Here is a 27,092-nt window from a genome sequence, read left to right on the forward strand (position 1 = left end):
CCTGGGCTACATGAGACCCTGCCTTAAAAACAAAGCAAAGAAGATATATTAGATATCAACAATCTTCACTGGCAGAAATCAGAAAAGTCTGTCCATGAACCTAGGCATATGGCAAAAGACAGTTACCATGTCGGTAAAGACTAGGTAGAAAAGGTAGGTTGCAAGCCACAACTATGAAAAATCAGAAGTATGCTGTGGCTGTCAAACAATAAAGTCCCATGCATGAACTCCCAGAAGCTTTGGTTACCTGCTCAAGATCTACACAGGTCAAGCCAGGATGAAATCCAGCATGGGTGCAGGAGGGACTTGCTATTGGCAATTGATAGCTACTGGGGGAGAGGGGGTCATTTTTCTTTGGAGGTGGTGACCACTAGTAAGTTGTTCATGCTGTAGTGGCTCTCCACCCATGAACATATTGGCAGCATTAAAAGGACTGAGGGAGTTATAAAAAATGGGAGAAAGAAAAAGAAAAATATATGGCACTGGGAAGAAGGAAATGTTGAGGGAGCAGATGATGCAGGGATAGTATGGATGTGACCAAAATATATTGCAGACATGTATGACGTCATCAAAGAATAAGGTAGTATATTAAATCTAAAGAGGATAAAGACAGAAAAAAAGAAATGGAAAGATTTGAGAAAAACAGTTAACAGCTTGCTTATGGTACTGGATATCTATTTTATAGACCTCTGAATATAAGTATTTAAAAAATTTTAAAAATCAAATTTCAGCAAATACTTAAAAATAATAACCATAGAGGGACATCCTATGACACTATAATTAACTAGGAAATCAATAATAAATAGTTAATTAAAAGCAAACGAATGTATTCATTTGGAAAGCACAAAAGAAATTTCAAAACTGCATCAAAAATTATACTGGAAAATTAGGATATGTTATGAATAACATAAATAGAACATTATTTATAGAAACAAACATAAATTTTATGTTAGTAATAACAATAAAATAAAATGTGACTTATGGAAACTTAGAGAGTATTGATGAAGCATTCCCAGAGGAAAATTGTATCTTCAGTTCATCTATCTGTGAAGAAAAAGCAACTGTAAATGGTTAAAGTTAAGCATTCAACCCAAGGGGTTAGAAAACAAATCAGAAGGGTGGGCTGGGGCTGTACTGAGTCATGGGCATGGGCCCTGGGCTCAGTCCCTGGCACTGTCCCCTGAATAAAAACATATAATAATCAAAGAGGGAAATTCAATATGGAAATGACTTAGTTAAAGATAACAGCAAAGAGCGAGGATAGAGAAATAAAGAAACAAGAGCAATTACAAGTACAAAAATAAGGTCAGTCAAATGCATTTCTGCAAGTCCAACAGAGGAGAAAAGAAAAAAGCCATAAATAAACAATATGAGATCTGGAAAAGTGGACGTCATTCTAGATGCATAAAAATGAACAGTAGGAAGTGTATTTGAGGGATTCTGTCCAGAAAAATGGACTGACAGGGGCTCTCTGCTCACAGGGCTCTTAACTGCTGGGCAAACTTAGACACAGTCCTGGCCACAGTGCTGTCAGGTGGGTCATTAACATTCTTGGATTATATATAAGGACATTGCAGCATAGGGAAGTTAACCAGCCAGGAAGTAAACAGCTGGAACAATGAAATTAATTGTGTCCAAATCCTTTGAGACAAGCACTCACTGTTGAAATCCAAGGTGAACACAGGCCACATTGGCTTCTGTCATGCTCCAGCTTTTTTTACATATGAACATTTTCTCATCTTGGTCCACAAGTCTGACTCGAACAATTCCCTCTGCATATGTATTTCCATAATGTAAGGAAACGTTAAAATTCCCTAAATAAAAAAAGAATGGAAGACAATATTTCAGTATTTATTTTCTCCCCCTTTTAACTTGTCTGTATTAAAATACCTAATTTCAAGTTAACTGTGAATATTGTAATGTCTTAAACAATAAGCTATTATTTTGTGAGTCCTAATCCTGTTAGTAGCCATGCTGTTCATTGGCAAAACCACTATATTCTCATACCAACTCTTAAAGATAAAGTTATATTCACCTTCAATTGAAGACATGAAGCTGAAGATTGGAATTTGCTTTACAAACTGTGGTGGTTTGAATGAGAATGGCCCCAGAGCTCATATGTATGAATGGTGAGTTCTTATTGGTGGAACTGTTTGGAAAGATGGTGTGGCCCTGTTGGAGGAAGTGTGCCACTGGGTGGGAGTTGAGGGTTCAAAAATCCATGCCAAGCCCAGTCTCTCTCTCTCTCTCTCTCTCTCTCTCTCTCTCTCTCTCTCTCTCTCTCTCTCTCTCTCTCTCATTTCTCTGTGTATTTCTCTCTGTGTGTCTGTCTCTCTGCCTCCAATTTGTAGATAAGATATAAGTTCTCAACTATTGCTTCAGCACCATGTCTTCCTGCCTGCTGCCATGTTCCCTGCCATGATGGTCATGGACTCAGCCTCTGAAGTCTCCAACTAAATGCTTTCTTGTATAAGTTGCCTTGTTTGTGGTGGATCTTCACAGCAACAGAAAAGTAACTAAGACACTACTTTTCACTAACCTACTCCAACACCCACACGCTTAGAAAGAAGTAAGGCAAACAATTAAAGAAAGCATATGAAAGGTTTCTGCAGTCTCACAGATGTGAAGAATTCAGAGATTCAGGAGAAGAAAAGCAATGCTGAGCATGTCAACCGCTGCCTTCTTGCCCTGCTGCAGGTAGGAGATGTACCCAATGCAGAAATGCATTTGACTGACCTTATTTTGACTAACCTTGTCAATGCTCTTGTTTCTTTATTCTCTGTCCTCACTCTTTGCTGTTCTCTTTAACTAAGTCCTCATTCCTCTTCTGCACAGTAACTCACCACTTTCCCACTTTCTGCTAGCACCACGTAATTACTAAGGTTCCGTGAGCAGACCTGGCTCACAGTGCCTTTAAGAGGAGTGTCTTAACCATTCCTGTCCCAATACACAGTGTGTGCAATAACTTTGTATCCGAGGACAGACCCCAGGTTTTACCAGGACAGCTAAACTGTAAGGAGTCTTTAATGGGGAATGTACTGTGTATGTTCATCTTATTGATTGTTAAATAAAATACTGTTTGGCCAATGAGGTAACAAGTTAGACTGGACTAGGAGTCAAAGAGGATTCTGGGAAATGTAGTAGAGAAGTGGTGATCCAGGCAGGAAGTGACATAGCAAGGAGATTCATTTAAGCAAGGACAAACAGGAAGTGTCCCTTTTCCCCCTTCGCCTCCTCCAGTGGCTCGATGTGATCCACCAGCAAGGGAGGACGCCAATGGAAGGTGTCCGATAAGGTAAGTCTTATAAAATATACAGATTTATGGTAATTAAGACTGAGCTAATAGATGAGAATCCTAGTCATTGGCCAAGCAGCTTTTGTTCCTAATATAAGTCTGTGTATTACTTTGTCCATCCATGCGGCGGGCAGAACTCGGGCGGCTGGTGGAGACCACCCATGCGGCGGTAGGGCTCTGGCGGCTTTTATCGTAACAAGTCTTTGCCTATGCAGACTTGCAAAAAGCCTATGTGCTTCCTTATATTAAGTTCCCACAAGGGTCTTACGACTTACAGACTCCTACTATTCATTCTTTACAGGTAATGGAACTGAGGCCCAGAGAGATCACTAAGCTTGTCACTTAACAGCTGGGTAAGCTTACAGGAACTTGAAATTAAACTTAACTGGCAGTGAGCTCACTAATCTTTTAAATTTTATAGATTCCTAATCTGCATGTCAGGATCCTAGCTTCCTAGTTCCATCAGGCCCCTGAACTGAGTGTAGACAAGCTCCTGCCTAAAGTGCTGCATTCATTCCAGGTCAGCAGTGTCTCAAACTAACCTTGGATCATCAGTGTCAATGGGGTTGGACATGAGTAAGGTAGAGGACAGTGTCGAGGGACAGATATTAGGAGACATTACTGAGGTTAGATTTCTGATGGGTGAACTGAGGCAGAGCAGGCTATATCAGTACCTATGTCATACTAAGATATTTTTAGGATTTATTGTTTATTTATGTATATGATTATGGGGTGTGTGTGTGTGTGTGTGTGTGTGTGTGTGTGTGTGTGTGTGTGTGTGTTTAGGGAGTGCCAGCAAAGGCCAGAAGAGGGCTTTGGATCTCCTGCAGCTGGAGTTACAGGCAATTGTAAACCACTTGACAAGGGTGCTGGATTCTGAATTCTGGTGCTCTGGAAAACAAGAAGCTGAAGCTCGCTTAACTGCTGAACCACCCCTCCAGCCCCCACCCCACACCATAGCAAGACCTTTTCACTGAATTCTGAAACAACTGGGTGGCCTGGTGAATAATCCCTTTAACCAAGTAGAAGTGAGAGTGGGGAGCTTCTGAAGGGCTGAGCAGCACAGAGCAGTGCCTCAGACACAGAGGAACCCTGGCTCAGAGAAGGGGGGGGAGAGAAGAGAGGAGAGGAGAGGAGAGGAGAGGAGAGGAGAGGAGAGGAGAGGAGAGGAGAGGAGAGGAGAGGAGAGGAGAGGAGATCATCAAATATGTAATGATTGGAGGTGTCCCTGGCAGTGCATGACCTTGTTGCTTCACGTGACTTCCCTGCAGCCATGTTTCTGAACACAGAACAACACACTCACTTTTCACTAGCATACACCATGTTGTGCAGTGCGGATGAACACTTCCAGAAAAACCTTGGCTCAGTGCAAGGCTACTGGAACATGTTTTACTGTACATACAAAGCCCTTTCCTCATACAGAAACATAATGATTTAACTACAGAAAACAGACTTCTAATACCTTTCTACCATCACTTCTCAGCACACACACCTCAGATTCGTGTGTGTCTTTGGATTGGATCAGAATGTTTGATTTTTAAACACTGCCATTTGAGTTGCTGACTTCAGTAGTATTTTTTATTTGTTTATTAAATGAATATTGGCTTGAGATCAGTACAGAATTTCCAACAATTTCTGAAATGGTCGTACTATGTCTGTATATTAAGTAAGATTCTCAGCATTGAGGGTCTCCAAAATCAAAATATTAATCAACTCTGAAAAACACTGAAGATTATGTCCTGTGATGTCAAATATTAGGGCAAGAGTAACTTATGTAATGCTGGGCATTACACACATCTGGGTGGCACACATCTTCAATCCCAGCACTCAGAAGGCAGAGGCAGGTGGATCTCTGTGAGTTGAAGGACACAAAGCTACACAGAGAAACCCTGTCTCGGGGAAAGGAGGAAGAGGAGGAGGAGGAGGAGGAGGAGGAGGAGGAGGAGGAGCAGCAGCAGCAGCAGCAGCAGCAGCCATCATCCTGGTCTAAAGAAGTTTAAGTTGCCATTAAAATATTTCATAGCAAAAGCATTTTGTGACAGAAAGGATGGCCTATCATTGCCCTCTCATTAGAATAACTTGGTTACACACATCTTTCCTACCTTCAGCTGTGCATGTTCCATTATTTGAAAACTTTGTTTCTGGTTGCAGACATTCAAAACTCTTCTGGTGACAATAAGTGGGGTATTTCCTTCCATTAGTGGTGCACACTGGGGTTCCAGTCTTTGGACACTGGTAAGGGAGTTTGCAGACACAGCTTCCTTCAACACATTTCTGCCATGGCTGGCAGAAGACTTTATTACAGGAGCGGTGTGTGTATTTGTTTAGTAAGCACTTCTGGTCCACCAGATCCTCTTGAGGTAAACCCGATACTGAAATGCACTGTGAACAGGGAATAACAAATGACAGTTTGTTTGTGGTCTCAGAATGTGAAGATGTGAAGGAGAAGCAAACAACAGACCCAGCCAATAGCATAGACAAGACTGTGGGCTGGCACAGGACAGCCCAGCCAGCAGCGTAGACGAGACTATGGGCTGGTGGTTTTATGAATCAGGCAAACCTGACTCAGCCCCAGTTTTGGATACTTTGGGCAAGTTACCCTCATGAAAAGTGAATGTTCTTATCTGTACAGTGAGAATATCTCATGCTTTTATCAGTTTCATTTGAAGGGTTAGAAGCCACATCAGTAATGGTTCCAGTAGTCAGTTCCAGGAATACAATTAATTGAGCTATTAGAAGGCCCACATAAAAGTGAGCCTTGGAAGAGATCAAGGAATCTCAGTGCCATGGTATGGAGTAACAAACTTGATGCTGAATACAGTCTCCTAGGATGAATTTTGAAGCTTGGCATTTATTAGTTGTTATTAAATGCAAAACCATGTAATGAACCACATGTAAATCATACTAAAATGAATGTGACCATCTTTGTCTTTTAAGGGCTTGATTATTTGATGATAATGAGATAAGGGCACAGAGATTAGCATGACAGAAGGCAGAGGGTGGGTGGAGTAAATGAGCTACAAATACAACATGGTGGTTTGGGAGAACAGGGTGGGAATATGTCTTCCTAGGTCTCTTAGAAGTAGAAGCCCTTGAGCAAGGCAAGCATGAACAGGCATAGCTGCCTGTGGGCTGGTGCTAGAAGAAGGAACATTATACAATATATACTTGGTAAATCAAGTAGACCTGACTCTGGGGTGTGTATCACTGAGTGTTGCAGATGGGTGGTCATTTGTAACGAACCTGGGGAAACAGGCAGCCAGAGTACAGCATGGTACCGGCTTAGAGAAGCAATGGGCAAGGTGAAACAAGTTAATCCACGTGGGAGTGGAAGGTGGGTTTCATGGGGAGAGAATGAAGGATGCTTTTTATCTCCAGTCAGCACTACCAATTACCATTTGAAATACATGTATCTAATTCCATTTGGAATACATGTATCTAATTCCATTAAGGACCAGTCTCTCTCTATGAATTTATTCTCCATATTTTTGTGTGATGTATCTTTTTATTGATATGCCATTAAAATAAAATAATTTCCAAAAATAAAGTGATGAGTGATATCACTAAATAATTTTTGAATTATTAAAATATGTACATGATTAAATTTTTAACCCAAGATGTTTATTTGTATAGCGGTATGATTTATTATCTATGAATAAATAAATGCGTGTATCTTGGAGCACACTCTCAAACATTTTAAGCAGTTATTAATATAACTTTGTGCTGTGTGACATTATTCCTGGAAAGATGTGCACAAGCATCTACTCACCCAGACACGAAACCAAGAACAGACAACATTAGCATAGCACCAAAGTCCAGTTCAGTGAACCAATGCTTTTACAGGAGGTTATTTACAGGAGTATGGGTGAGGCATCACTTACTGGAATGGAAATAACTCCAAGAGAGCTGCATCAGCAGAAGCCCCCCCAACATGGGTGACAAGTCATGGGAGCTGGACACACTGCACAGCCTGCTGGCAGCTTGACAGGGTGGAGAGCATCTTTGCCAGGCAGCTCTGCTGTTCTGAGAGAGTGTGTGTTCTTACAGCCCTTACGGCTTATATATGCATGTGAGGGAGAAGCCTGGTGAATTTGGTTGGTTTCAGGGACTTCCTGAAACATCCGAGTTGCTTACTTCCTGAGTTGAAGGAGATTCAGCACAGGACGAGCATCTCACCTCCTCTTAGGACATCCTACACTTTAAAGAGCTTCCTTCCAAGATGGAGGGTTGTCTCTTGGAACAAATTGCTACACAACAGTTTGTCAACTAAAAGATTCCATCTCCTTTAATTACTGCTGCTTCTCTGCCTGTGTGGTTTTCCCCTTCTTTCTTCATCCTTTTCTTAATATTTATATGATATAGCAATTTTTTGTGAACTTTATTTTTAAAGTATGGAACCCTTTTAAAATAGTCATTAGAAAACAAGCAAGAAATAAACCAATGTCCTCTTGGCTGTATCACACAGAGACACAGGCTTATCTCAGGTTTCTTTGTCACTTTGCCTTTTGTCTGCTTTTCATGTTTAGTCTATAAACAAGGGAAAAGTGATTGATAATCAACTCCGAACAAATCGAGACAAAGGCCAACACTCATCTCTCAATCTTCTTTTGAAATGGAATCTGTGTGGCCCAGACTGGCCTTGAACTTCTAATCCCATTGCCTTAGTTTTCAAGTAGCTGGGGTTGCAAGTGCTCACTTTGTCCTTTGTCAATGAGTTCCCTTCTGCTGCTGGTTAGATATGTGATCTTTGGTAAGTAGCTTTTCCCTTCTCATCCTGTTTTTGGTTAATAAAAATAATGTTCTCAGTAGTGTAGGATCAAATGGGGGAAGACAGGAGATCGCTAATTAATGATTAAATAGGTAGACAGGTGGGCAGGGAGGTCTGGGTCAGACTAACCTGGTTGTTTCCAATTTAGTCCTCCCTAGCTAAGTCCCCAGCCCCAGAGGAACTCCTTCTGAGGCTGGATAACCTATGAGCATGGGCTAGGTAGGCTTTCTTCCCGAGAAGTTCAAAGATTCCCCAGTCTCACCCTGCTGTTGGCTACAACACAGCTTTGCTTAGTTTTGGATCACTTTGTGAGTGGTTTTCCAATGGGTCTCCACAAGGCAAAGCCCGTGGAGATAGTCTCACTTGGCAAGGACCAGTGGATGTCAGGGCAGTGCAGAATACTGCTGGAACCATGCGGCCTGCATGCTGTCTTCTCTTTCATAATGTTGGTGATTCCCTTGGAGGTTTTTAGTGTCACTTTATCAGCCACGGATGGGACAGATGTGTTCATTCCTGGAAACCCCATTTTTTCTCAAATATTTTCCCCTAAAATTCTTGGGGAATTGATGATTCTCAGGTTTGTTGTCTGGGGATGACAGCTGTCACTCCAGACCCTGGGAGCTGTTCTGATTCAGTGCTGACAGGATCCAAGGCAGATCACCCTATTTCTGTAAATGTGCTTTGTTAAGTTTTGAATGATATTGTTGTTCTTGAGAATGTGTGCCCATGTCAATCACCTTTTAGCTTTGTAAAAACGGGGTGTACCTGGCTTGGTATTTGGCGAAGCTAGCAAAATGATAAGAATTATTTTTGGTTTAAAAGATGTTTTGATGTGAAAGTTGGGGAAAAACATATTTGACATATTTCTTTTTTTTTAATTGCTTAAACTTACATTGGAAATTCAATATAGTCTTCACTGTTTTGGTTGGGATATTTTTCTTATTATTTCTTAAGGTGAATGTACCTCTTTTCTCAGAATCAGAATGCAACTGGAACTTATGAGAAGATGGCTGCAGAAAAAGTAGGTCCTGAATACTTATCTCTAATTGCTCCAAAGAAATTGGAAATAGTGTTTTGAAATCAACTCTATTATTTTGCTTTAGGGATAAAAAAAAAAATCATTGGCCTAGTTCTTGTGGTTTTCCAGAGGTCAGTAGTGCATATGTGAGGTCATAATTTACTCTCCAGTTCCTCTGAACATTGTAATTTGCATCTAATGGCCCCATAGCTACACTCCAAAAGGCAATTTAGTTAGTTCCCATGTCTCAACATTGTAAATAATACTACAAATAAATTTCTTTATTAATGCACATCTCCCATGCTACTTATATCTGTCAGACATTTACCTGGAATTGAAATGACTGAATCTAAAGAATAAACAACTTTAATACTGGAAGGTATTACTCAATTTTTCTCTAGAGGTGAAAACCTCTTAGCTTTCTGTTTCTGCTGCCATGCCTGCTGCCTAAACTCCTATTTCCATGCCTCACTATGCCATCATGGACTTCTTTTCCTTGGGATCTGTAAGCCCAAATAAACCCCTTCTTTTATAAATTGCCTTTGGTCATGGTGTGTTTGTTTGTTTATCTATTTATGGAGACAGGATTTCATTATGTAGTTCTGGCTGTCTTGTGTTGGGGGATATTGTGTCACACTGTAAACCACGAGTATCCATCTATGGTAATTAAATAAAATTAACCTTGGATCAGGAAGCTGAGTTAGCAACTAGTTAACAGAAAGTGATCATAGAGCATCAGAGGGCATCTGGTGGAGATAGAGAGACAAAGGAAGGAGTAGGGAGGGACTCTGAGGGACTCATGTTTCTTTTGTTTTAACGGAATGGAAGGTCCAGTTTTTGCTACTCAACCTCTCTCAACTAGCAAGTTTTCACACCAGCCTTTGAATCTTGAGTCTTATTTTAAAATAAAACAGTAGAGATTTAGCTAAAGCTACCTTTAGTGGCAGCGACACAGCTGCTTCCTCTGGGAACAGAATTCCCACTAAGTTGCAGCCCTAGCAGCCAGGCCACTGCAAGAGAAGCAGGCTAGTAACTGTGGGGGTCTCAATTTCTGGCTGAAATAGCAGTAAATTAAGGTGCAGCTACCATGGCAAAGATGAAACAACAGCCCTGTAACTCACTATGTAGATGAAGCTAGCCTCAACTCACAGAGATCCACTTGTGTCTGCCTTCTAAGTGCTAGGATTAAAGGTGTACAACATGTCACCCGATGGTTATAGTATTTTATTACAGCACCAGAAAAGTAACTAATACAAGTATCAAGGCAAAATAGATTAAACAATTAGAATTGTTACAATTTTTGAAGCAAATAGATCATACACAGATAATGATGCAGAGACAACAGAAATTGCATAGCTGACTTTCATTGGTTTCTGTTACTGTGATAAAATATAGATCCCAAACAACTTTGGCTTACAGATTGCAGTCTATCACCTAAGGAAGCCAAGCCAGGAACATAGAGGACTGAGCCAAAGACCATGGCGAACACTTCTTACTGGCTTGCTCAGCTATCTTTCTTTTACAGCCTTGCCCCACATGCCCAACGGATGGCACCTCCCACAATGCTCTGAGCCCTTCCCCATCAATCACCAATCAAGACAATGCTCCACAGACCAATTTGATGGAGGAAATTCTTCAATGGGGGTTCCTCTTCCCAGTGTCACATTGGCAACCAAGGTGAACTATCATGAATTTGCCATAGTATCCGCCCCCCCCAAGATAAAATAAGTAGGATTATTACTTATTACTTTGAGCCCTAGGAGGTAGATGAAGCCCTAGGGATGCCAGTGTCTCAACTGGTCAAAATTGCCTGTCACATTTTCAGTAGCAAGGACCAGGTCTAAGAAGGAAAGGAGCTTCAAAAAGATGAAATTAGCAGGTGCATGGATTCAAGGGCCATTCAGTGACTTGCCACAAGAAATAACTAGACCTAAGATTGGAAGCCCTTGTCTCATCCCCAGTGTGTAGAGCACCCAACTGTGAAGCCAATCCAGTGCACATTTAGCAAGCACAAGGACTATTAAAGAATAAGAAAAGGGGACGCCCCAACTACATAGAACTCTTCAAAAACTATTTTATTTTATTTTTTAATCATGTATATGTACATGAATGCAGATGCCTGTAGAGGACAGAAGAGGGCATCTGACCCTCTGGAGCTGGAGTTACATACCAGTGGTCCAGCATGAATCCCTCTTGTCCCATAGTCTCTTCCTGACTCTGAGCTTTGGGTGATTTGTCCTCTCATTAAAAGTTATTTACCAACTGGTATTTTTTTTTACCGTTTTGTCAATTAGGAGTATAGAGATACTTTACAACCCTTTTCTTTACAATAGGATGAGAACCATACATATTTAGGAGAAAACTATTCTACGAAATTTTCTCTTTCTTGGACTAGTGATAGTGGTGAAATCCTGATGAAAGGCCAGGCCACAGCTCCCCATCTGACACACGATCATCAGATGAGCAATATTGTCCTGCTAATATATCCTAGATACTGTGTTTTGACACCCTGATATGTATACAAAAATGACCAGTATTCAGAACTGCCCTCAACAAACTGCATTAGATAATTAGTGCTTGAAAATGGGCTTTTATTGGGTGATTTTGTCCAACTAGAGGATAGTGTGCTCTGAGCATGATTAAATTAGGCTACACTGTGAAGTTCAGTTATGTTCAATACAATTCCCACTTAACAATACTTTCAATATATGATGGGTTCAATATTTTGAGTAAAGAATATCTTTATGATCTTGTAATATTCCCATTTTGCATTTTCAAATGTAATTTAAGTCTTGCTGATTTTCCCTTTGAAGAATCAGTTTCACTTTCTTATCACCATACCATACATGCAGAAGCATAGGGAATGTTTATCCATTTAATAGGACAATAGCTTATAGCAGTCAATCAATGAAGCTCTCATTTGGCTCAATGTTAATGAGCATGTTCAAGCATATAAAAACTATTTTCTTAATTAATCTCTTATCAAGATACTGCTACTGTACATTTGCATTCTTAAAAACCTAAAGTAATATTTAAGTCTAAATCACATATTTAAAGGATTTTCATAATCTTTAAATGTCCCCTTAAAAGAATTTCTATAACAGTTGCATCACTCACCTTGCAAGAACTCAAGTGGAGGTACAAAAATAACAGAAACTGAGTGAGCTTCATGCTGGAGGTATGTGGGGCCGTCTCCACGAAAGACTTTTGTCCATTCCAGATACTCCCCTGAAATTTAATTTTTAACCTCTGAAAAAATATTTAAAAAGGAAAAGCCTCTTACAAAGCATTGTACTTTTGAACTCTTGGAGGATTTGGCTAACATCCAGAGTTTTACCGTAACCGAAACAAAAAAAAAAGGCTCTGAGCAGGAGATCAATAGGAAGTGTTTGGACCAGGCAGGCCCGATTGCTCCATCTTGGCTCTGACAATGTCCTGATTCCATTTTCCAGGGAACACAGAAAGTACCATGGAAGCAACTATTTTTTTCTTTTATGTCATTTGGCAAATAAAACTACACTCTTTGCTTTAAGATTGCGGAAGGGAGTCCTGTGGCAGCTGAAATGCTATGGGTCTTTGATCTCTACAGGCAGATATAAGACGAGATTCCCATCAGGTGTCAGTATCCCTGGGAGAGAGAAGCAAGGCAGAGCAGGGTTTGGGACATCTGTGTGGATTCAGCAAAGACTTGTCCTGCCTATGGGGTGATTGGCCGGTTCCCTGACTCAGAGACAGACTGGACCATTATACCCCACCTTGTTCAGTCACAGGCGCTGCTCAGGGATGCAATGCCCTTTGGTAAAGCAGTTCTCTTTAGCCAATGCAGACACTGAAGGATCTGACAAGTTCTTGTCCTTGGGTATTTTCTGGCACTCCCCACAGACAGCTGGATGGTCCTTCCCTGAAGGACATGTCTGGGAACTCACCTGTGTCTTCTGTTCCCTTTGAACTTCCATATTGTACTCCAAAAGCCGTTCTTCCAAAATTGCCACGGGCCTCTTCCTCCTGAGAGAGACCTCACAAGAGGGAGTTATTGGGAAAACTCCACTGACTCAGACATCACAGTTGGTGTTGAGGCCACAGCTAATACTTCTTCGATGTCTCTTCTTCATTGATTCCCTACCCTTTTCCCTCTGAGCCTGACCTCTGTGGTTTCAGCCGCTCACCTGATGGTACAATCTGCAGCCTCTTCCAGGCTTCGTCTGAAGTCCTGGCTTCCTTTCTCAGCTCAAAGTTGCTGTCTGAGTTTCTATTCCTTTACTCTCAAAACAGGCACTCCAGCAGTCACGTGACACATACTTCTTCCACCCCCTTCACCCCCTCCTTTGAAAACCCGAAATCTGCTTCCCCTGAGTCATTAAGGCCAATTATCCCATCAAGACCAAGACTCCCTTTTTTCTTCCTGGTCTCTAGACACAAAGAGCCCAGTGTGCACCAGGAAACAGCCTTTGTTTTCATTTGTTTTTGTTATTTTGTATTTCATTTTCATTTGTTATTTGTTATTTCATTGTATTTGTTATTTTGAGGTGGCCTGTCAGTCTCCCAGTGTAGCCTTGGCTGGCCTGGCCCTAGCTATGCAGACCAAGATGACCTCAAACTTAGAAGGGTCCTCTTTGCTCTGTGTCCTGAGTGCTAGGATTAAAGGTGTATGCTACCACTCCTGGTTCAAGAGTATCCTGACTGTACCCCTGGTGGAAGTGTGGGGACCAAGACCTCTGTCAAACTCCACTGTCATAAGAACAGGAAGCATTGAACACCCAGCTGACCACTGAGTGGTGGTAACTGTGGTCATTCCTGCCCACATCCCTTGGATGTCTCCAGACACATGTATTCTTCCTAGTAGAGACACAATGTTAAAAGGCCGTGGTTAAACACACATATTGATTCCTAGAAGACAGTACCAGTCCTCTCAGCATGCCTGGGACCTTGGCTCTGCACTCAGCAGACCCTCCAATGCTATACTGTCTATTGCGGGTGTGGTATGTGATATAATCAGTGGAATGCATGGGCATAGGCCAACTTGTGGAGCTCTTTTACTGTCATGAGAGTGCCCTCGTTAGGCAGATTGTTGTGTGGACTCTCCTGCTGGAAGGCATGAATACTCTGAGATCCTTTGGCTTGTGGTACTATCTAGGCCTGCAGGCCCAAAAGGCACACCCTTGACTCAAATACATCTACCATGGTGTTAATATATGACTCTAGTTTCTAGGACTGAAGGGATCCAGATGTAGTCAGTTAGTTGCTGACTTGGCACTTGGTCTCCTTGATAAAGTGTGCCACCTTGTGGGCACGGTGTTAGATCTGTAGCTACTGGATTGAGCACTTGTTGATAGCAATGGCTAAATAGTGGCTTAATATCTCATGGTTAACCACCATCTCTGCTTCCAAGGCTGCATCTGTCTTGTGCTCAGAATGCTGGCATTAGGCTAACAGCTGGGTATAGATAATATCAAACTGTCATAAGAATATTAATGTCTTCATGAGGGAGGGCCTAGGCCCTGCCCTGGATGAGATGACAGACTTTGGGGATCCCCCATTGAGGGCCTCACCCTCCAGGGGGCGTGGACCCGGGAAGGGGTAGGGGGGTGGTGGGGGACAGGGGAGGAGGGGAGGGAGAGGGAGCTGGGATTGACATGAGAAGCAGACTTGTTTCTAATTTAAATTTTAAAAAGTGGTTAAAAAAAAAAAAAGAATACTAGTGTCTTTTCTCTTGGAGTGCTTTCAGGTAGATGCTGCCAGACTTGAAAACTTCATCCCATTGGCCTATATGCACCCATGTGCTTCTCCCCCAGGTTTCTTTCATTACTGATCTTTAAGTATGTTTTAGCCTAGGAAAAAAAAGATGGTTAGGGAAGCAGTGTAAATAATCCTGTATGTAAAATAGTCTAAGTCTCTCTCCAGACCCAGGATTGACAACATTTGAGGCTCTGTTTATATGGGATGGCTTTTATTCTAAGGCAGAATCTCACAGTCCCCCAGGACTCAGACTGGTCAGAGCCCACAATCCTCATGCCTCCATCTCTGAAGTGCTGGGATCCTCAGTGACACCTTCGAGCATGGCCTGACCACTATCTTTCAGAGCCATGCCTACAGTTGGATGTAATGAGATGCTCTCTGGTTTTGATCCATACCTACACACTCCATGGTCCATCTGAAAACAATCCCTCATCTTTCAGCTGTTCAGAACACATTCCCATAGTCATAGACGATGAGACAGAGTGGTGGGTCAACTGTTTGGATGCATCCCTAGCATGTCTGAGTACCTGCTCATGTATGTGCCTTGCTTGTGACCTTTGGCTCTTTTGTGGAGGTGACATTTTCTTTAGGCTTGCTTGAACTAATGTTTTAGTTTCCTGGTTTAGTTTTGTATGTAAGCCTCCCTTCAATTTTCTGACATGCAGTTCTAGACACATGATAACATAGTGTCCTTGGCTTATCCCACATTTATTGGAACCAGGAAAGTACAAGCTGCTTCTCAAAATGTGCATGGTTCTCTGTTTTTGGTGGACTGGCCCTATCCTATCACCTCAATTCTACTTACTGAGTTCTCTTACTGAGTCCTCATTTGTAAAAAGAAATTCCACTGGGGGCTGAGAGATGGCTCAGCAGTTAAGAGCACTGACTGCTCTTCCAGAGGTCCTGAGTTCAATTCCCAGCAACCACATGGTGGCTCACAACCACCTTGAATGAGATCTGGTGCCCTCTGCTGGCATGCAGGCAGAAGACATAATAAATAAATAAAATCTTTATTTAAAAAAAAGAAAAGAAATTCCACTGTACAAGCGGTACCCGTGGTGCCTGTCAAGGTTGGGCTCCCTAGTGGTTTCCACTCCATGTCAGAAAGACACATCCTAATGGATTCACAACACACCGCTCCCCGCCCGCCTCCTGAGAAATGCTGATGTCAGGAAGTTTTAGTGCTGAAATAAAAAACCTAGTGTTGTGTGGTGTTCCAAGGATGTCAATTAGAATTACAGCATGAGGCTGCCTCATCACTGTGACCAAATACCTGGCAGAAAGCACTTAAGGATTGGAAGACCGATGATAGACCATGGTTTCAGAGTGCCAGTCTATTAATGTGGGGAGTGCATGGCTGAGCATGGCGAGGCCACCAGGAAGCGAGGAAGCAAAAGAAGCAAAAGAGGAGGAAGGGACTGAACAACCCCCTCTCTTCCTTCATTCAGGCTTCACCTCCCAGAGCTGTGCTATCAGCTGTGTTCAAGCATTCAATACACGAACCTGTATGGAACAGTTCAAAATTAAAACATTATATTTATCAAACACCAGCCAGTTCACTCAAGAACTTTTAAAAGAAAAACTGAAAATCTAGTCAAATCCATAAAAATCTCTTGCTTCTTGCACAAATCTTACGGCTGATTTCTGAGAGGCCACTAAACGTCCATGTAATTTATTACTCTGTAAGATAAACATTAGGTTTTGGTTCTTAGAAGCATTTCTCAGTTGAAAAGCCAAGTGTGGGAATACTCTTAGAAAACAGCTGGCCAGGGATTCCCATGTGACTTGCAGATGAAAGATGGCTGTAGAAATAAGCATCCATAGCAGCAGTTTTCACCACGTGAATCAGTTCAGCAAGTAACTCCAAACCTCTGGGAAAATATCTGGGTTTGAAAAAAGTCATATTGCACAAGGTAATTTAAAAACACTTTAACTCTGCTTAGATTTGAAAGCAAGGAGAACTCGTGCCTTATTGAAATCCACTTGGGGGAAATTGTAGCATACATGGACCAGCGTTTTTCTTTTCCTGACAAGACATCCATGTAACTGGATGAAAGCCGCTTTCCCAACACTTTCTCAGCCTGAGCACCTGACTTGAGAGAAGTGGAAGCACTGGGAGAGCAAATGGTGTGCTGTCCTGACTTGTGACTCAGCAAGTGATGTGCTGTCCTGGCTTGTTACTTAGCAAGCAGGTGATATGTTGTCCTGGCTTGCTCGTTTCTAAGTTCTGGATTTCCATAAGAGAAAAATCATTCTGCCACTCAGAGGAACAGAATAGACATTTTACTGTGCTTTTCAATGTCTTGTTTGTGCAAGCAAGCCTTTGCTCCTGTCATAGCTGGACAAGCATGAGGAGCAAAGGGAGATAGCAGGTCATTTCAACAGAAAGTGAAATCTGTGTGCCAAGTTCATGTCCAACTGGCAGTTGAGCAATACACAGCAAATAATATGCAAATATCTCACACTAAATGGGTACCTTTTTAAGTTTTTTAAGTTTTAGAATATTACTTTTATGTATACATCTTGACATGTAAGAAGCAATTACTATTCCTTAAAATCAAATTGCAATCTTTGCTAAATTAAAAGGAAATTTTTTCTCTTCTACTTTTTGCATTAGTTATGGTTAATGAACATTCTTAAAGCCTACCTAGAGTAGATAACAAGTTGAACAAAAGTTTCAAATTCTCTCTCTCCTTTGTGTGTGTTTCTCTCTCTGAGTGTGTGTGCTCATGTATGGGTGTATGGGTATATGCACCCATGGATGTGCATGTTGAGGCCAGAGGTTTCACATGTCTTCCTCTATCACTTTCCACAGGATTTTTTTTTTTTTGAAACAGTGCCTCTTGCTGAAACTGAAGCTCACTCTTTTGATGAATCTGACTGGCCAAAGAGCTCCTGGGCCTCACCTGTCTCCCGTACTCAAAGCTGGTACTACAGGCACCCAGGGCAAGGCTCAAGTTTTATTTGTTTATTTGTTTTATTAGTCTTCTAGCTTGTCAGCAAGCAGTCTTACCCACTGAGATGTCTCCATAGCCTCACAAATACACAGTGTAATGTCACTTTCTATTTAAAAGATCATTCACTGTATTACACAGCTGTGTGAATGAACTTAATGCCGAGCAACAATTTAAGAACAACGACAATGGTGACATTTACATTATGTATATTTTGCCACAGTTTAAAAAGCATTGACAATTATTGGGTCATATATTGTTCACTGTGCTATCTCCTGCATTCACACATGCATGTGTGTGCATGTAACTTATGAAGAGGCCCTGGAAATGGCAAAATTATTCAGCACATTCTCCCATGGTCAAAATATAGGGTTGTTCTAGAAGATTGAAAATGGAGCTTCTTCAGGAAAGAGGCAGTGTTTTGACAAAGGCAGACAATGGCAAAGGCAGTAAATCTGGCCTGATGGGTCAGAGGGATGATGCGTGCAAATACTGATTAGAAGTCATATAGTAGGCTTCAGTAAAAGGCTCTAGACATACTGCTCAGTACTGCTCAGAGAAAGTGCAGAGCTATGGGGTGGGGGTGGGGGCTGGGAATGGGACTACCAGACAGCTATTTTACTAAGTTCCCAATATCATCAAATGCAGCTCAGATGGAAGGCGTTAAGTCTGCAAGTATTCATTTAGTCTGGGGTGACAAGCATGCTCAGAATGTGAGGTGTTGCCTGTTGTGACGTTTGTTTGGGCATTTGAATTCTTATATTGAGTGATTTGGGATGGGAATAAAACAAGTGACTGTGTCAAAAGGCTTGTACTCTGAAGCTGAAGACAATACAAAGCTACTTCCCAAGGGATCAACAGAAGCCCATCATGTTTGGTAAGAGACAACAAGCCTAGGATATGGGAGGGATGGTGCTGATGAGAACAGCAGAGTGTGCTTAATGGTCTGGGCTCTAGTCTTGAAAACCAAGAGTCTGACGCTACTGGGAGGACAAATAGGGGTATTGGAAAGGTCTACAGTTTGGGAGAAAGAAGGGAGAGAGGGGGCTCAGTGGTTAAGAGCATTGACTACTTTTCCAGAGCCCCTAGGTTCAATTCCCAGCATCCATATGGTACCTCACAACTGTCTGTAACTCCAATTCTAGGGGACCTGACACCCTCACACAGACATACATGCAGGCAAAACACCAATGCACATAAAATAAAAATAAATTATTAAAAAAAGAAGGGAGAGGGAAAAGAATGGACTCGTGAGAAATTGAGGTTTTAGTTTCCCCCTTCACAAGCTAGGGAAGTTTCTTCTCTCTTCTGGCTGTCAGTTCCTTACTTATATATAAAATGGTCAGCTGCCAGGTGTTCCTGAAGGTCTTGTACAAGTTAAATGGTTTTGTCATATTGAGTTGGAGACAACAGTGGGACATCAAATGCAGATACAAACATTGAACTTAATGTTAGATGACAATGTCAAAATGAAAGATACAAATAACTCTAGCCTCCCATGATGTACCTACATACATACATACATACATACATACACATACATACATAATATCCAGCTGCATTTAAAATACATTTGCCAAATTCTTTTTATATGTGGGGCTAGTATGTACTTCAAGAAGTTTATAGTTCAGGGTAAATGACATACTTGAATTCCTAATGTTTCTATCAAAGATCTTTCAAAATTTTATTCACAATAACTCTTTGCTATGGGGATCAACCTTTGCCTTCGAAATTTCACAGCAAAGGTGGTATTGTCAAGAGATGTTCCAGGCAATTTGGATATAAGATAAGTCAGTCAAATTTAATAGCTAGAGTTCACTTCCTTTATTATGTTTTCGTGATGTGGGGAAACCGATATCAGAGTCTTAATAAGAGGGTCAAGAAGACGGAAGGTGAGGTGCGTCTATAGGCTGGTACCCAGTCTGTCGGTGTTCCAAACGTGTTACCTGGGACTAAATATTAAAAGATGGTTCTCTCTCTCTCTCTCTCTCTCTCTCTCTCTCTCTCTCTCTCTCTCTCTCTCTCTCTCTCTCTCTCTCCCTCCCCCCCTCTCTCTCTGTCTGTCTCTCTCTCTCCCTCCCTCCTTCCCTTTCTCCTTATTTTAATAATAACATGACAAAAAACAATATAGCATACAGAGTTACATAGTTTTGGGGGAGGGGCAAGAAACTGCAAAGGACACACAGTTGGCGGTCCCAGGTTCTACCTGAGAGGCGGCCACCCCAGATCTGTGGAGCTGAGTCAGGTCGGGACCTTCTCGCAGCCAAGCCAGCACGTCTGGGGGTCAGAAAGCCTCACCAGCTATTAGGACGGAAGGATCCAGACTCCCGCTGTCTCCAAGGGCAACGCGCTACCACACTTCCGGAAACGTCGCGTACGGAGGGCACTGCTATTTTGCGTCACTTCCGCTACCCCGGCCTGTGCGGTTCTGGGCAGGATTACGCTGGACGGGATTGTTTCTCTTCCGGTGCTCTACCCCGTGTTAGGGAAAGCATCAGGGCCGCTGCGTCGGCCAGTGACAGGCTCTTCCCGCCGGCCAGCCCTCCGCGTTTCTGGTCGGGTAAGCCTGTGCCGGTACGGTGGCCGAGGAGGTCTGAGCGCGCCGGAAGTGTTGGCGGGCGCTCGCGGCTCGCTGGGCTAGAGACGCACGTGGCGCGGTGAGTGCGGCGCGGGCCGAGGGTGTGGGGAGGCGGCGGCCGGGATGTGGCGGCGGCGGCGCTGGGCCGCGGACAGCCGGGTCTCGGCGCCCCTCGCTGGCTGTGTGGCGAGCGGCAGGGCAGCGGCAGTGCTGCCCTCCCTTCGGTGGCCTGGGTGAGCCCCAGGGGACGGATGGATGCTCCGAGGCCGCAGTGACCAGGAGCGGGCCTTCTTTTTCACCAGGCCGCACACAACATGTCTTTCCGAGGCGGAGGCCGCGGAGGCTTCAGTCGCGGCGGCGGCGGCGGCGGCGGCTTCAACCGTGGCGGCGGCAGCAATAACCACTTCCGAGGGGGAGGCGGCGGCGGCGGCGGCAATTTCAGGGGCGGCGGCCGAGGAGGATTTGGACGAGGGGGCGGACGTGGAGGTTTTAATAAATTCCAAGATCAAGGGCCTCCGGAACGTGTCGTCTGTAAGTGGCCTTCAGAGCTTAGTCTCCTTTGCAGTGGGAGTGGAGTCTGTAGGAAATGATCAAAAAACAGACTGATTCAAGTTTATAGGCTGGGGAAAAGGAAGACTAGTCAGGGAAATATAATGTTTAATGAAATTGTAAAAAGTCATAGCAGGGTAACTGGCGCCAGGCACTGTTCTAATTACTTGGTCTGTCTGGTTACGCATGTATTAGGTATGGCTGCAGTTACATGTGACTAGCTTCATGTACAGGGTATAGAGAGAAGGGAGGTCTCTTCTAGGTTCCACAGTAATGGCGTGCTAACGTAGTACCACAGTGTTGATAACTAAGCTCTACCTTGGAAATCAGATAGTGGGAACGACCAAGTGGTCAAGAATGCTTCCAGCACAGTTGATCAGTATCTTAATGATTCCATGTCTATTTTCTTGTGCTGTTTCAGTATTAGGAGAGTTCATGCATCCCTGTGAAGATGACATCGTTTGTAAATGTACCACAGAGGAGAATAAGGTGCCTTACTTCAACGCTCCTGTTTATTTAGAAAACAAAGAACAGATCGGGAAAGTAGATGAGATATTTGGACAACTGAGAGATTTTGTATCCTTTCTAATGGGATGAGCCAGTGATCTCATTGAAGAATTATTTTCCCTCCCCTCCCCAGCCATTTAAATATCAGGTGAAGCAAACTTACTGCTTCATTTAGTAGATAGCAATGCTCCAGACAGGCCATAAAGAGAATCTGTAGGAGAGAATGCATTCATGCACATTTAGAAGTGATGAACCAAGGGGAGATCACTGTCCTTTTGGAAAGTTCTGGGAATGGTGGCCATTTGTATACATGCCACAGGATTGTATTGGCTCTGCTGTTGCTTTACTGGAATATCCTGGTAGACTTGGGGGATACAGATTGTGTTTTTCTAAAGAAAATATAATCTCCTCTTGGAAATTTCTTACTTTTATAGCCAGGCATTCTTTTTAAAATGCTTAAACTCAAAAGTTTAATACCTTTTTACATCTTTCTCACTTGTTCCTTAATGTAATTAATAGTATTTTTCAGTTAAGTTGTCAGAAAACATGAAGGCATCTTCCTTTAAAAAGCTTCAAAAGGTGAGTCAAAATTACAATTAAAGTTCTTAGACTCAGAAGAGAATGTTGTGTCTTACAGATAGTCTTACTTGAGGCCCTTACTGCCCCTCCACTGTGTTGTAGCAAAGTTCTGAAGCTGACGTGTAGTTCACAGACAAGCATTGAGTTTCCTTTCTCCAGGTGTCTCAGTGCTGTAGCCCCAGGTGAACTGGAACTCACTTGTTGAGACTTGGTTGTCTTTTAACTTGCCTGTTTCCTGGGTGCTGGGATTACAGGTATGTGCTGTCACACTCAGTCTAAGCATAAGAGTCTTGAAAAGTAATGTTTTTGGCAAGAGTTGGTGATGTAAGCCAATAGTCCCAGCACTTGGAGGCAGAGAGGCAGGAGGATAGCTGCTTTGAGTCTAACTTATGCCACAAATTGAATTCCAGGCCATCCTGAGATAAATACTAATAAATCTGTCTCAAAAACAGATAATTCACAGCTGTAGATAAGACACTAAAGGATTTCACAGGTATTGTGTTAACATGGTATAATCTGTTTAAAACAGTAAAAGGTTGACCTGAAACTAGAGTGGGACCAAATTTCATCCTAGCCTTCTTTGAAGTGCTGCTTTTGAAACTGAAAGCTAAAAGTTAACCAGGAAAGAGTCTTACATCACAGATACCTGAGGATAGCTCTTAAGGTGACATCCTTTTGGGTCCCCTTACAAATTTGACTCTTTTTGTTTTTCGAGACAGGGTTTCTCTGTGTAGCTTTGGAGCCTATCCTGGCACTCTCTCTGGAGACCAGGTTGGCCTGGAACTCACAGAGATCCGCCTGCCTCTGCCTCCCAAGTGCTGGGATTAAAGGCGTGTACCATCAATACCCAGCTCAGTTACTCTTAAGTAGTAGCACCTTCAATGCAGTTTCAGGAAAGAAGGCTGGAAAATTTTGATGTAGTTAGGCAGTATTTAAGCATTGGGCTAGCCAGAGAGCAGGGAGTGTGTTCATAGAGAAAACTGAAGTATCAGGATGGCAGCCTGCAGAAGCGTTTAGGACAGGGAAGGTTCTGAATTAAAGGACTGGTGTGGTAGGAAGGAGCTTCCTAAGTCATGAGAAAGAAATTAGGTTTTAGTGTTAACATTGTTTCTAATATAGTAGGGTGAGCTTGATCTTTACATTTGTGCTTTCAAAGAACACTGGAGAAATAGAAACCCCATTGGGAAAGGGTCAGCACACTTGGAAAAGATCAGCCATGTAGGCTGTACAAAGCCATGGATGCTGTGGGGCAGGCAGGGTTCCATGGAAATGGAGACAAGGAGGTGGGGTTGTGAACATACAGAAAGAGGAATCAGAAGAGCTTGGTAATTAACTCAGCCAACCATTTTTTAGAAGTTTGATTTCAACATCTTTGGGGATTATGATCCCACTTGGGCCCATTGGAGAACATAGGTTAAGGGAGGATAGTGAATTTCATTTCGGATACAATAAATTATGATACTTGATAATCAAAAGATGAGGACTTCATGGAAGTGGTGGGGGCTATAGGCTAGAGACAAAACTGGGAAGTTGTTGGTGTACAGACATAGGTTAGGAAGCATAGAAGCAGTAGAGCTCTTGTGAGAGCTTCTGGCCCCATCTTAAATTTAAATGTCTTAGTGCAGGCTGACACAATTGCCAGTGAACTTGGTGGGGGGGGTACAAGTATGCTATACAAACAGAAACATGAAAGTAGAATGGTGTTCAAGGGGGTGGGGTGCAGGCAGTATTCAGTGGATTCAGGAACAGGGATGGCAGGTGTCTTAAGAGCTGGTGGAGTGGAGGTTCCAGGAGCCAGATCAGAACAGGAAATTAGATGGAGACATTAACTTGCTGATAGCAAGTGGCCACTGCTTGTAGGTGACTCTGAAAAGGTGTGCTTGGAGCTGAAGAGCCTAGAGAAACAGTGCCGAGGAGAGTTTCTCATGGGGTGTGACTTGAAGAAAGAAAGTTACCTTTTAGAAGCCCTTGAAGCCATTCTGATCCCTGCCTTTCTTACTGCAGGGTTATTTGAGGATTTATTTAGTGATATATCCTCCCCAACCTCCATCCCTCATCTTCTATTTTGGTTTCCAGACCACTGCTGTCTTTGAATTCAGGTCCTTTTTACCCAGCTTAGGCTGTTACAAAGTCTAAAGATAGCATTTTGGCCTAATTGTGCTTTCCATGATGACGAAATTCCTTGACCAGTACAGTAGCAGTTAGTCTCACACAGCCCTGGACACAGGGAATGCCCTGACATGTGTCATGACCTTCAGTTTTATCCCATGCCTGATACTGTTTTAAACTTAAATAGGTCTGTATTGTGAGTAGACTGGGCAGTGCAGATTCACACAGTGCTTCTTAGTTGATACAGTGTGAGAGCTAACGAGGGGTTCTGTAGATGGTGATAGAAATGGCTTCTTAGTAACATACTTATTTCCGTTTTGAAGCCCTTCCTCATTTGGGTTTTGTATAGAAGATCTAAAAAACTGTATACCTCCTTACATTTCAATGCCTATACAATGTCCTGTTTAACCCTAAATACAGGCTGTGTTTAGTTTTTAATATCATTTTCAAGAAATACTAATGGAATCCTTTCTTGAAATAGCTACTTTGTCAAAATTTTGAATTTTAGTGCTACATTTCTGATAATTTTTCTCTTGGCAACTTTCTTTAAATGAAGATGTAGATTTTTGGAGACGTGTATTTCTAAAAAAAAAAAAAAATGACATTGAATTGACCTTAGTTTTTTGTGTATGTATACAATGTAATGCATATATTTATGCATCTTATGATATTCATGGAACTGTGTGATAGGTACTTTTGTCTACATTTTTATAGATAAGAAACCTAGGTAATTAGAGGGAAGGGAAAAAGTCCTTGCTGAGTGATGTGTGGTATAAATGGTAGTGTGGGATTTGAACCTAAGTAGTTTGGGCTGAACATACTGCCCTTCAAGTTAGCCCACTAACTGCTACTGTTCAACTTTCAGTTTTATATAGATCCATTTAAGCTGCTACCACTGCAGAGGTTTCTGCCTCGTCCTCCCGGTGAGAAAGGACCTCCCAGAGGCGGTGGTGGCGGTGGCAGGGGAGGTCGAGGAGGAGGAAGAGGAGGTGGTGGCCGAGGTGGTGGAAGAGGTGGTAAGTTATTTTGGGTTTCTAATAAGGTTTTGTAGCCATGTGTGATTTATACAGTGCAGTTTAGTTTTGCATGTAACCAGACTTCCCTTACCCTTATTTCTTTTACATATTGTCCATATCCATAGAAGTGCTTTGTTTCCACAGCTTAAGTAGGAGAAAAAATTAACTTTACCTTTGCAAGATTTCAGAGCCTTGGGTTATTTGTGTTTTAATGGAGATATTAATAGAGGCAGTCACCCATTGCTAAATGGCAGATACATTCTGAGAAATGCAGTGTTGGACATTTTTGTCGTGTACATTGACATAGATCCTCTTGTAGAGCTTGATTACTCAGCATGGCTTCTTAGTGTGGTGGAGAGTGGTAAGATGGAGGCTGATGCTGGTGAGATGGGGCAGGCTGCTTTCTGATCAGCCTTGTGAAAGGTTGTACTGACTATAGAAAGGGAAGTAAAGACACAAACTGGAAACAGTTGTTTTTAACTATTGTCAGGCATTGGGTGCTGTACACAACTATATATGCTGTACTCTTAGATGCCTAGGCTTATGTATTCCAATAGTGCTGTGAGCGTGCAAGTGATGGCTTGATCTACAATATGAGACAGTAGTTTTCCAGGTCCATTTTAATTTTAGGAGACTGATGTGTTATGCATGAAACATTATTATGTACTATATGACTGTGTAAGAATTTAACTTAATTGCGGTTTCTTAGTTATCAGCGAGTATTTTGATTATTCTTTTAATTTCTCCCAACGGCCTCCATGTGTGTGCCGTGGTAACACATACAAAAAGTAAATGTGAAAAACAGAAAAAGTAGTCATCTTGAGTTTACTCTACTGCTTCACTTGGGAACCTGCTAGTTCTTCATCTTTTAAAAGTTTCTGTAAAATACAATAGATGAACTTATAGTTTTTATAATTATAGGAATTGCACAATTTTTACAGCTTATCAGAAAATGAGAGGCTGTCATTATTTAACTCGTATTTCCTTTTTAAGGTGGCTTTAGAGGTGGAAGAGGTGGAGGTGGGGGCTTCAGAGGAGGAAGAGGAGGTGGTGGATTCCGAGGTGAGTAGGAGGATTTAAATAACTGCATTTGTAGATCGGTACTGTTGATTCCTTTCATGTTTTATTTCCCTCCCTACAAATATGGCAGACATTGGGGTGTTTGGGGCTTTAACTTACTTTATGGCTCCATTCTCTAACATTCTTTATTGATTTCTCTTAATATTTCACCAAATTACTTTGTATTAATACTGTGAAAAACAAAAAAAAATGAATATTATGAATAGCAATTGTGTTTGGTAATGTAAATGTATCAAACATTACAGGATCCTGTTGATGTTAAACCTGAGATTTGGGTACTAGCTCTGTTACAAGCCTTGATTTTTCCTTTGATCAGGAAGAGGACATTAGATGTGGCAGTTCCAAGACCTCACCACTTGTGTTTTTGCTTCGTGATCTGCTTCTGCTGGGATTGAAGTCTGTGTCTGGAGCAACCTGGAGGATGCTGCTGTGTCAGTGGAGCTGAATCGTCAGCATTGGGTAGAAACAAGTGGGGCTGAACAGGCAATGTTGCTCAGAAAGAGCATGAAGAACCCTGCTTTGTACAGTACCTGGCACTCTGTGGGTGCTTAAAGAACAACGGGACTTTTCATTTGAAGCACACTTGGCTTTTTTTAAATAAAATTTTTTATTTCTTTAACTTACTGTTTATTGAACCAAACCTGTTTTTTGAAATTTGGAGGAACAAGCAAAGCTTAAACTCATTGGATTACAGATAGAAAAAGTGGGGTACCATATATAAGCAAATGAACAACCCTCCTCTATCCCCAACAAACCAGACTGTCTTGGAACAGTACTTTAAAATTATTTCGAAATGAACTCCTCATTCAGAATGCCCTTTGAATAGGGACAGAACAGCAATGTTTGCTGTATTTCACTTTTGTGTTTTATAATACACAGAATAAAGCCGTTTTAGGAACTATA

General features: G+C 42.2%; 2 protein-coding genes across 4 annotated transcripts in view; one reads left to right on the forward strand and one right to left on the reverse strand.

Moving 5' to 3' along the window:
- Positions 1–20,176, reverse strand: part of Cfi (complement factor I) — a 40,797-nt gene extending 20,621 nt beyond the window's left edge. The window contains exons 1-5 of one of the 2 annotated variants that reach the window (XM_027395698.2): positions 19,978–20,176; positions 13,008–13,086; positions 12,199–12,309; positions 5,398–5,677; positions 1,661–1,814 (exon numbers count right to left, since the gene is read on the reverse strand). In XM_027395698.2, the coding sequence (XP_027251499.1) occupies positions 1,661–1,814; positions 5,398–5,677; positions 12,199–12,309; positions 13,008–13,037 (575 nt within the window). In that variant the 5' untranslated portion in view covers positions 13,038–13,086; positions 19,978–20,176. Of the gene's footprint in view, positions 1–1,660; positions 1,815–5,397; positions 5,678–12,198; positions 12,331–13,007; positions 13,087–19,977 lie in introns of both variants that reach the window. The other variant, XM_035450772.1, reaches the window with a different exon arrangement.
- Positions 20,177–20,285: 109 nt separating this feature from the next.
- On the forward strand, positions 20,286–26,813 carry LOC103159924 (H/ACA ribonucleoprotein complex subunit 1). 2 transcript variants are annotated; one of them, XM_027395702.2, is made up of 7 exons: positions 20,286–20,428; positions 20,652–20,880; positions 21,320–21,474; positions 21,925–21,984; positions 24,959–25,109; positions 26,103–26,171; positions 26,506–26,813. In XM_027395702.2, exons 2-7 carry the CDS (start codon positions 20,664–20,666, stop codon positions 26,517–26,519), a joined length of 666 nt encoding a protein of 221 aa, XP_027251503.1. In that variant the 5' UTR covers positions 20,286–20,428; positions 20,652–20,663; the 3' UTR covers positions 26,520–26,813. The 2 variants fall into 2 exon arrangements, with proteins under 2 accessions (XP_027251503.1, XP_027251504.1); XM_027395703.2 differs by having other exon boundaries at positions 20,295–20,428; positions 20,649–20,880.
- The last annotated feature ends 279 nt before the right edge of the window (positions 26,814–27,092 follow it).

The sequence above is a fragment of the Cricetulus griseus genome (genome assembly GCF_003668045.3).
Source record: "Cricetulus griseus strain 17A/GY chromosome 1 unlocalized genomic scaffold, alternate assembly CriGri-PICRH-1.0 chr1_0, whole genome shotgun sequence".
Taxonomy (NCBI): Eukaryota; Metazoa; Chordata; class Mammalia; order Rodentia; family Cricetidae; genus Cricetulus; species Cricetulus griseus.

What these genes read in the sequence shown, in the direction of transcription:
- LOC103159924 (XM_027395702.2), top strand. Translation starts at nt 20,664, where the DNA reads ATGTCTTTCCGAGGCGGAGGCCGCGGAGGCTTCAGTCGCGGCGGCGGC. An exon ending in GCCTCCGGAACGTGTCGTCT is followed by an intron (nt 20,881 to 21,319) that starts GTAAGTGGCCTT and finishes GTGCTGTTTCAG; the next exon opens with TATTAGGAGAGTTCATGCAT. An exon ending in TTGGACAACTGAGAGATTTT is followed by an intron (nt 21,475 to 21,924) that starts GTATCCTTTCTA and finishes TGTAATTAATAG; the next exon opens with TATTTTTCAGTTAAGTTGTC.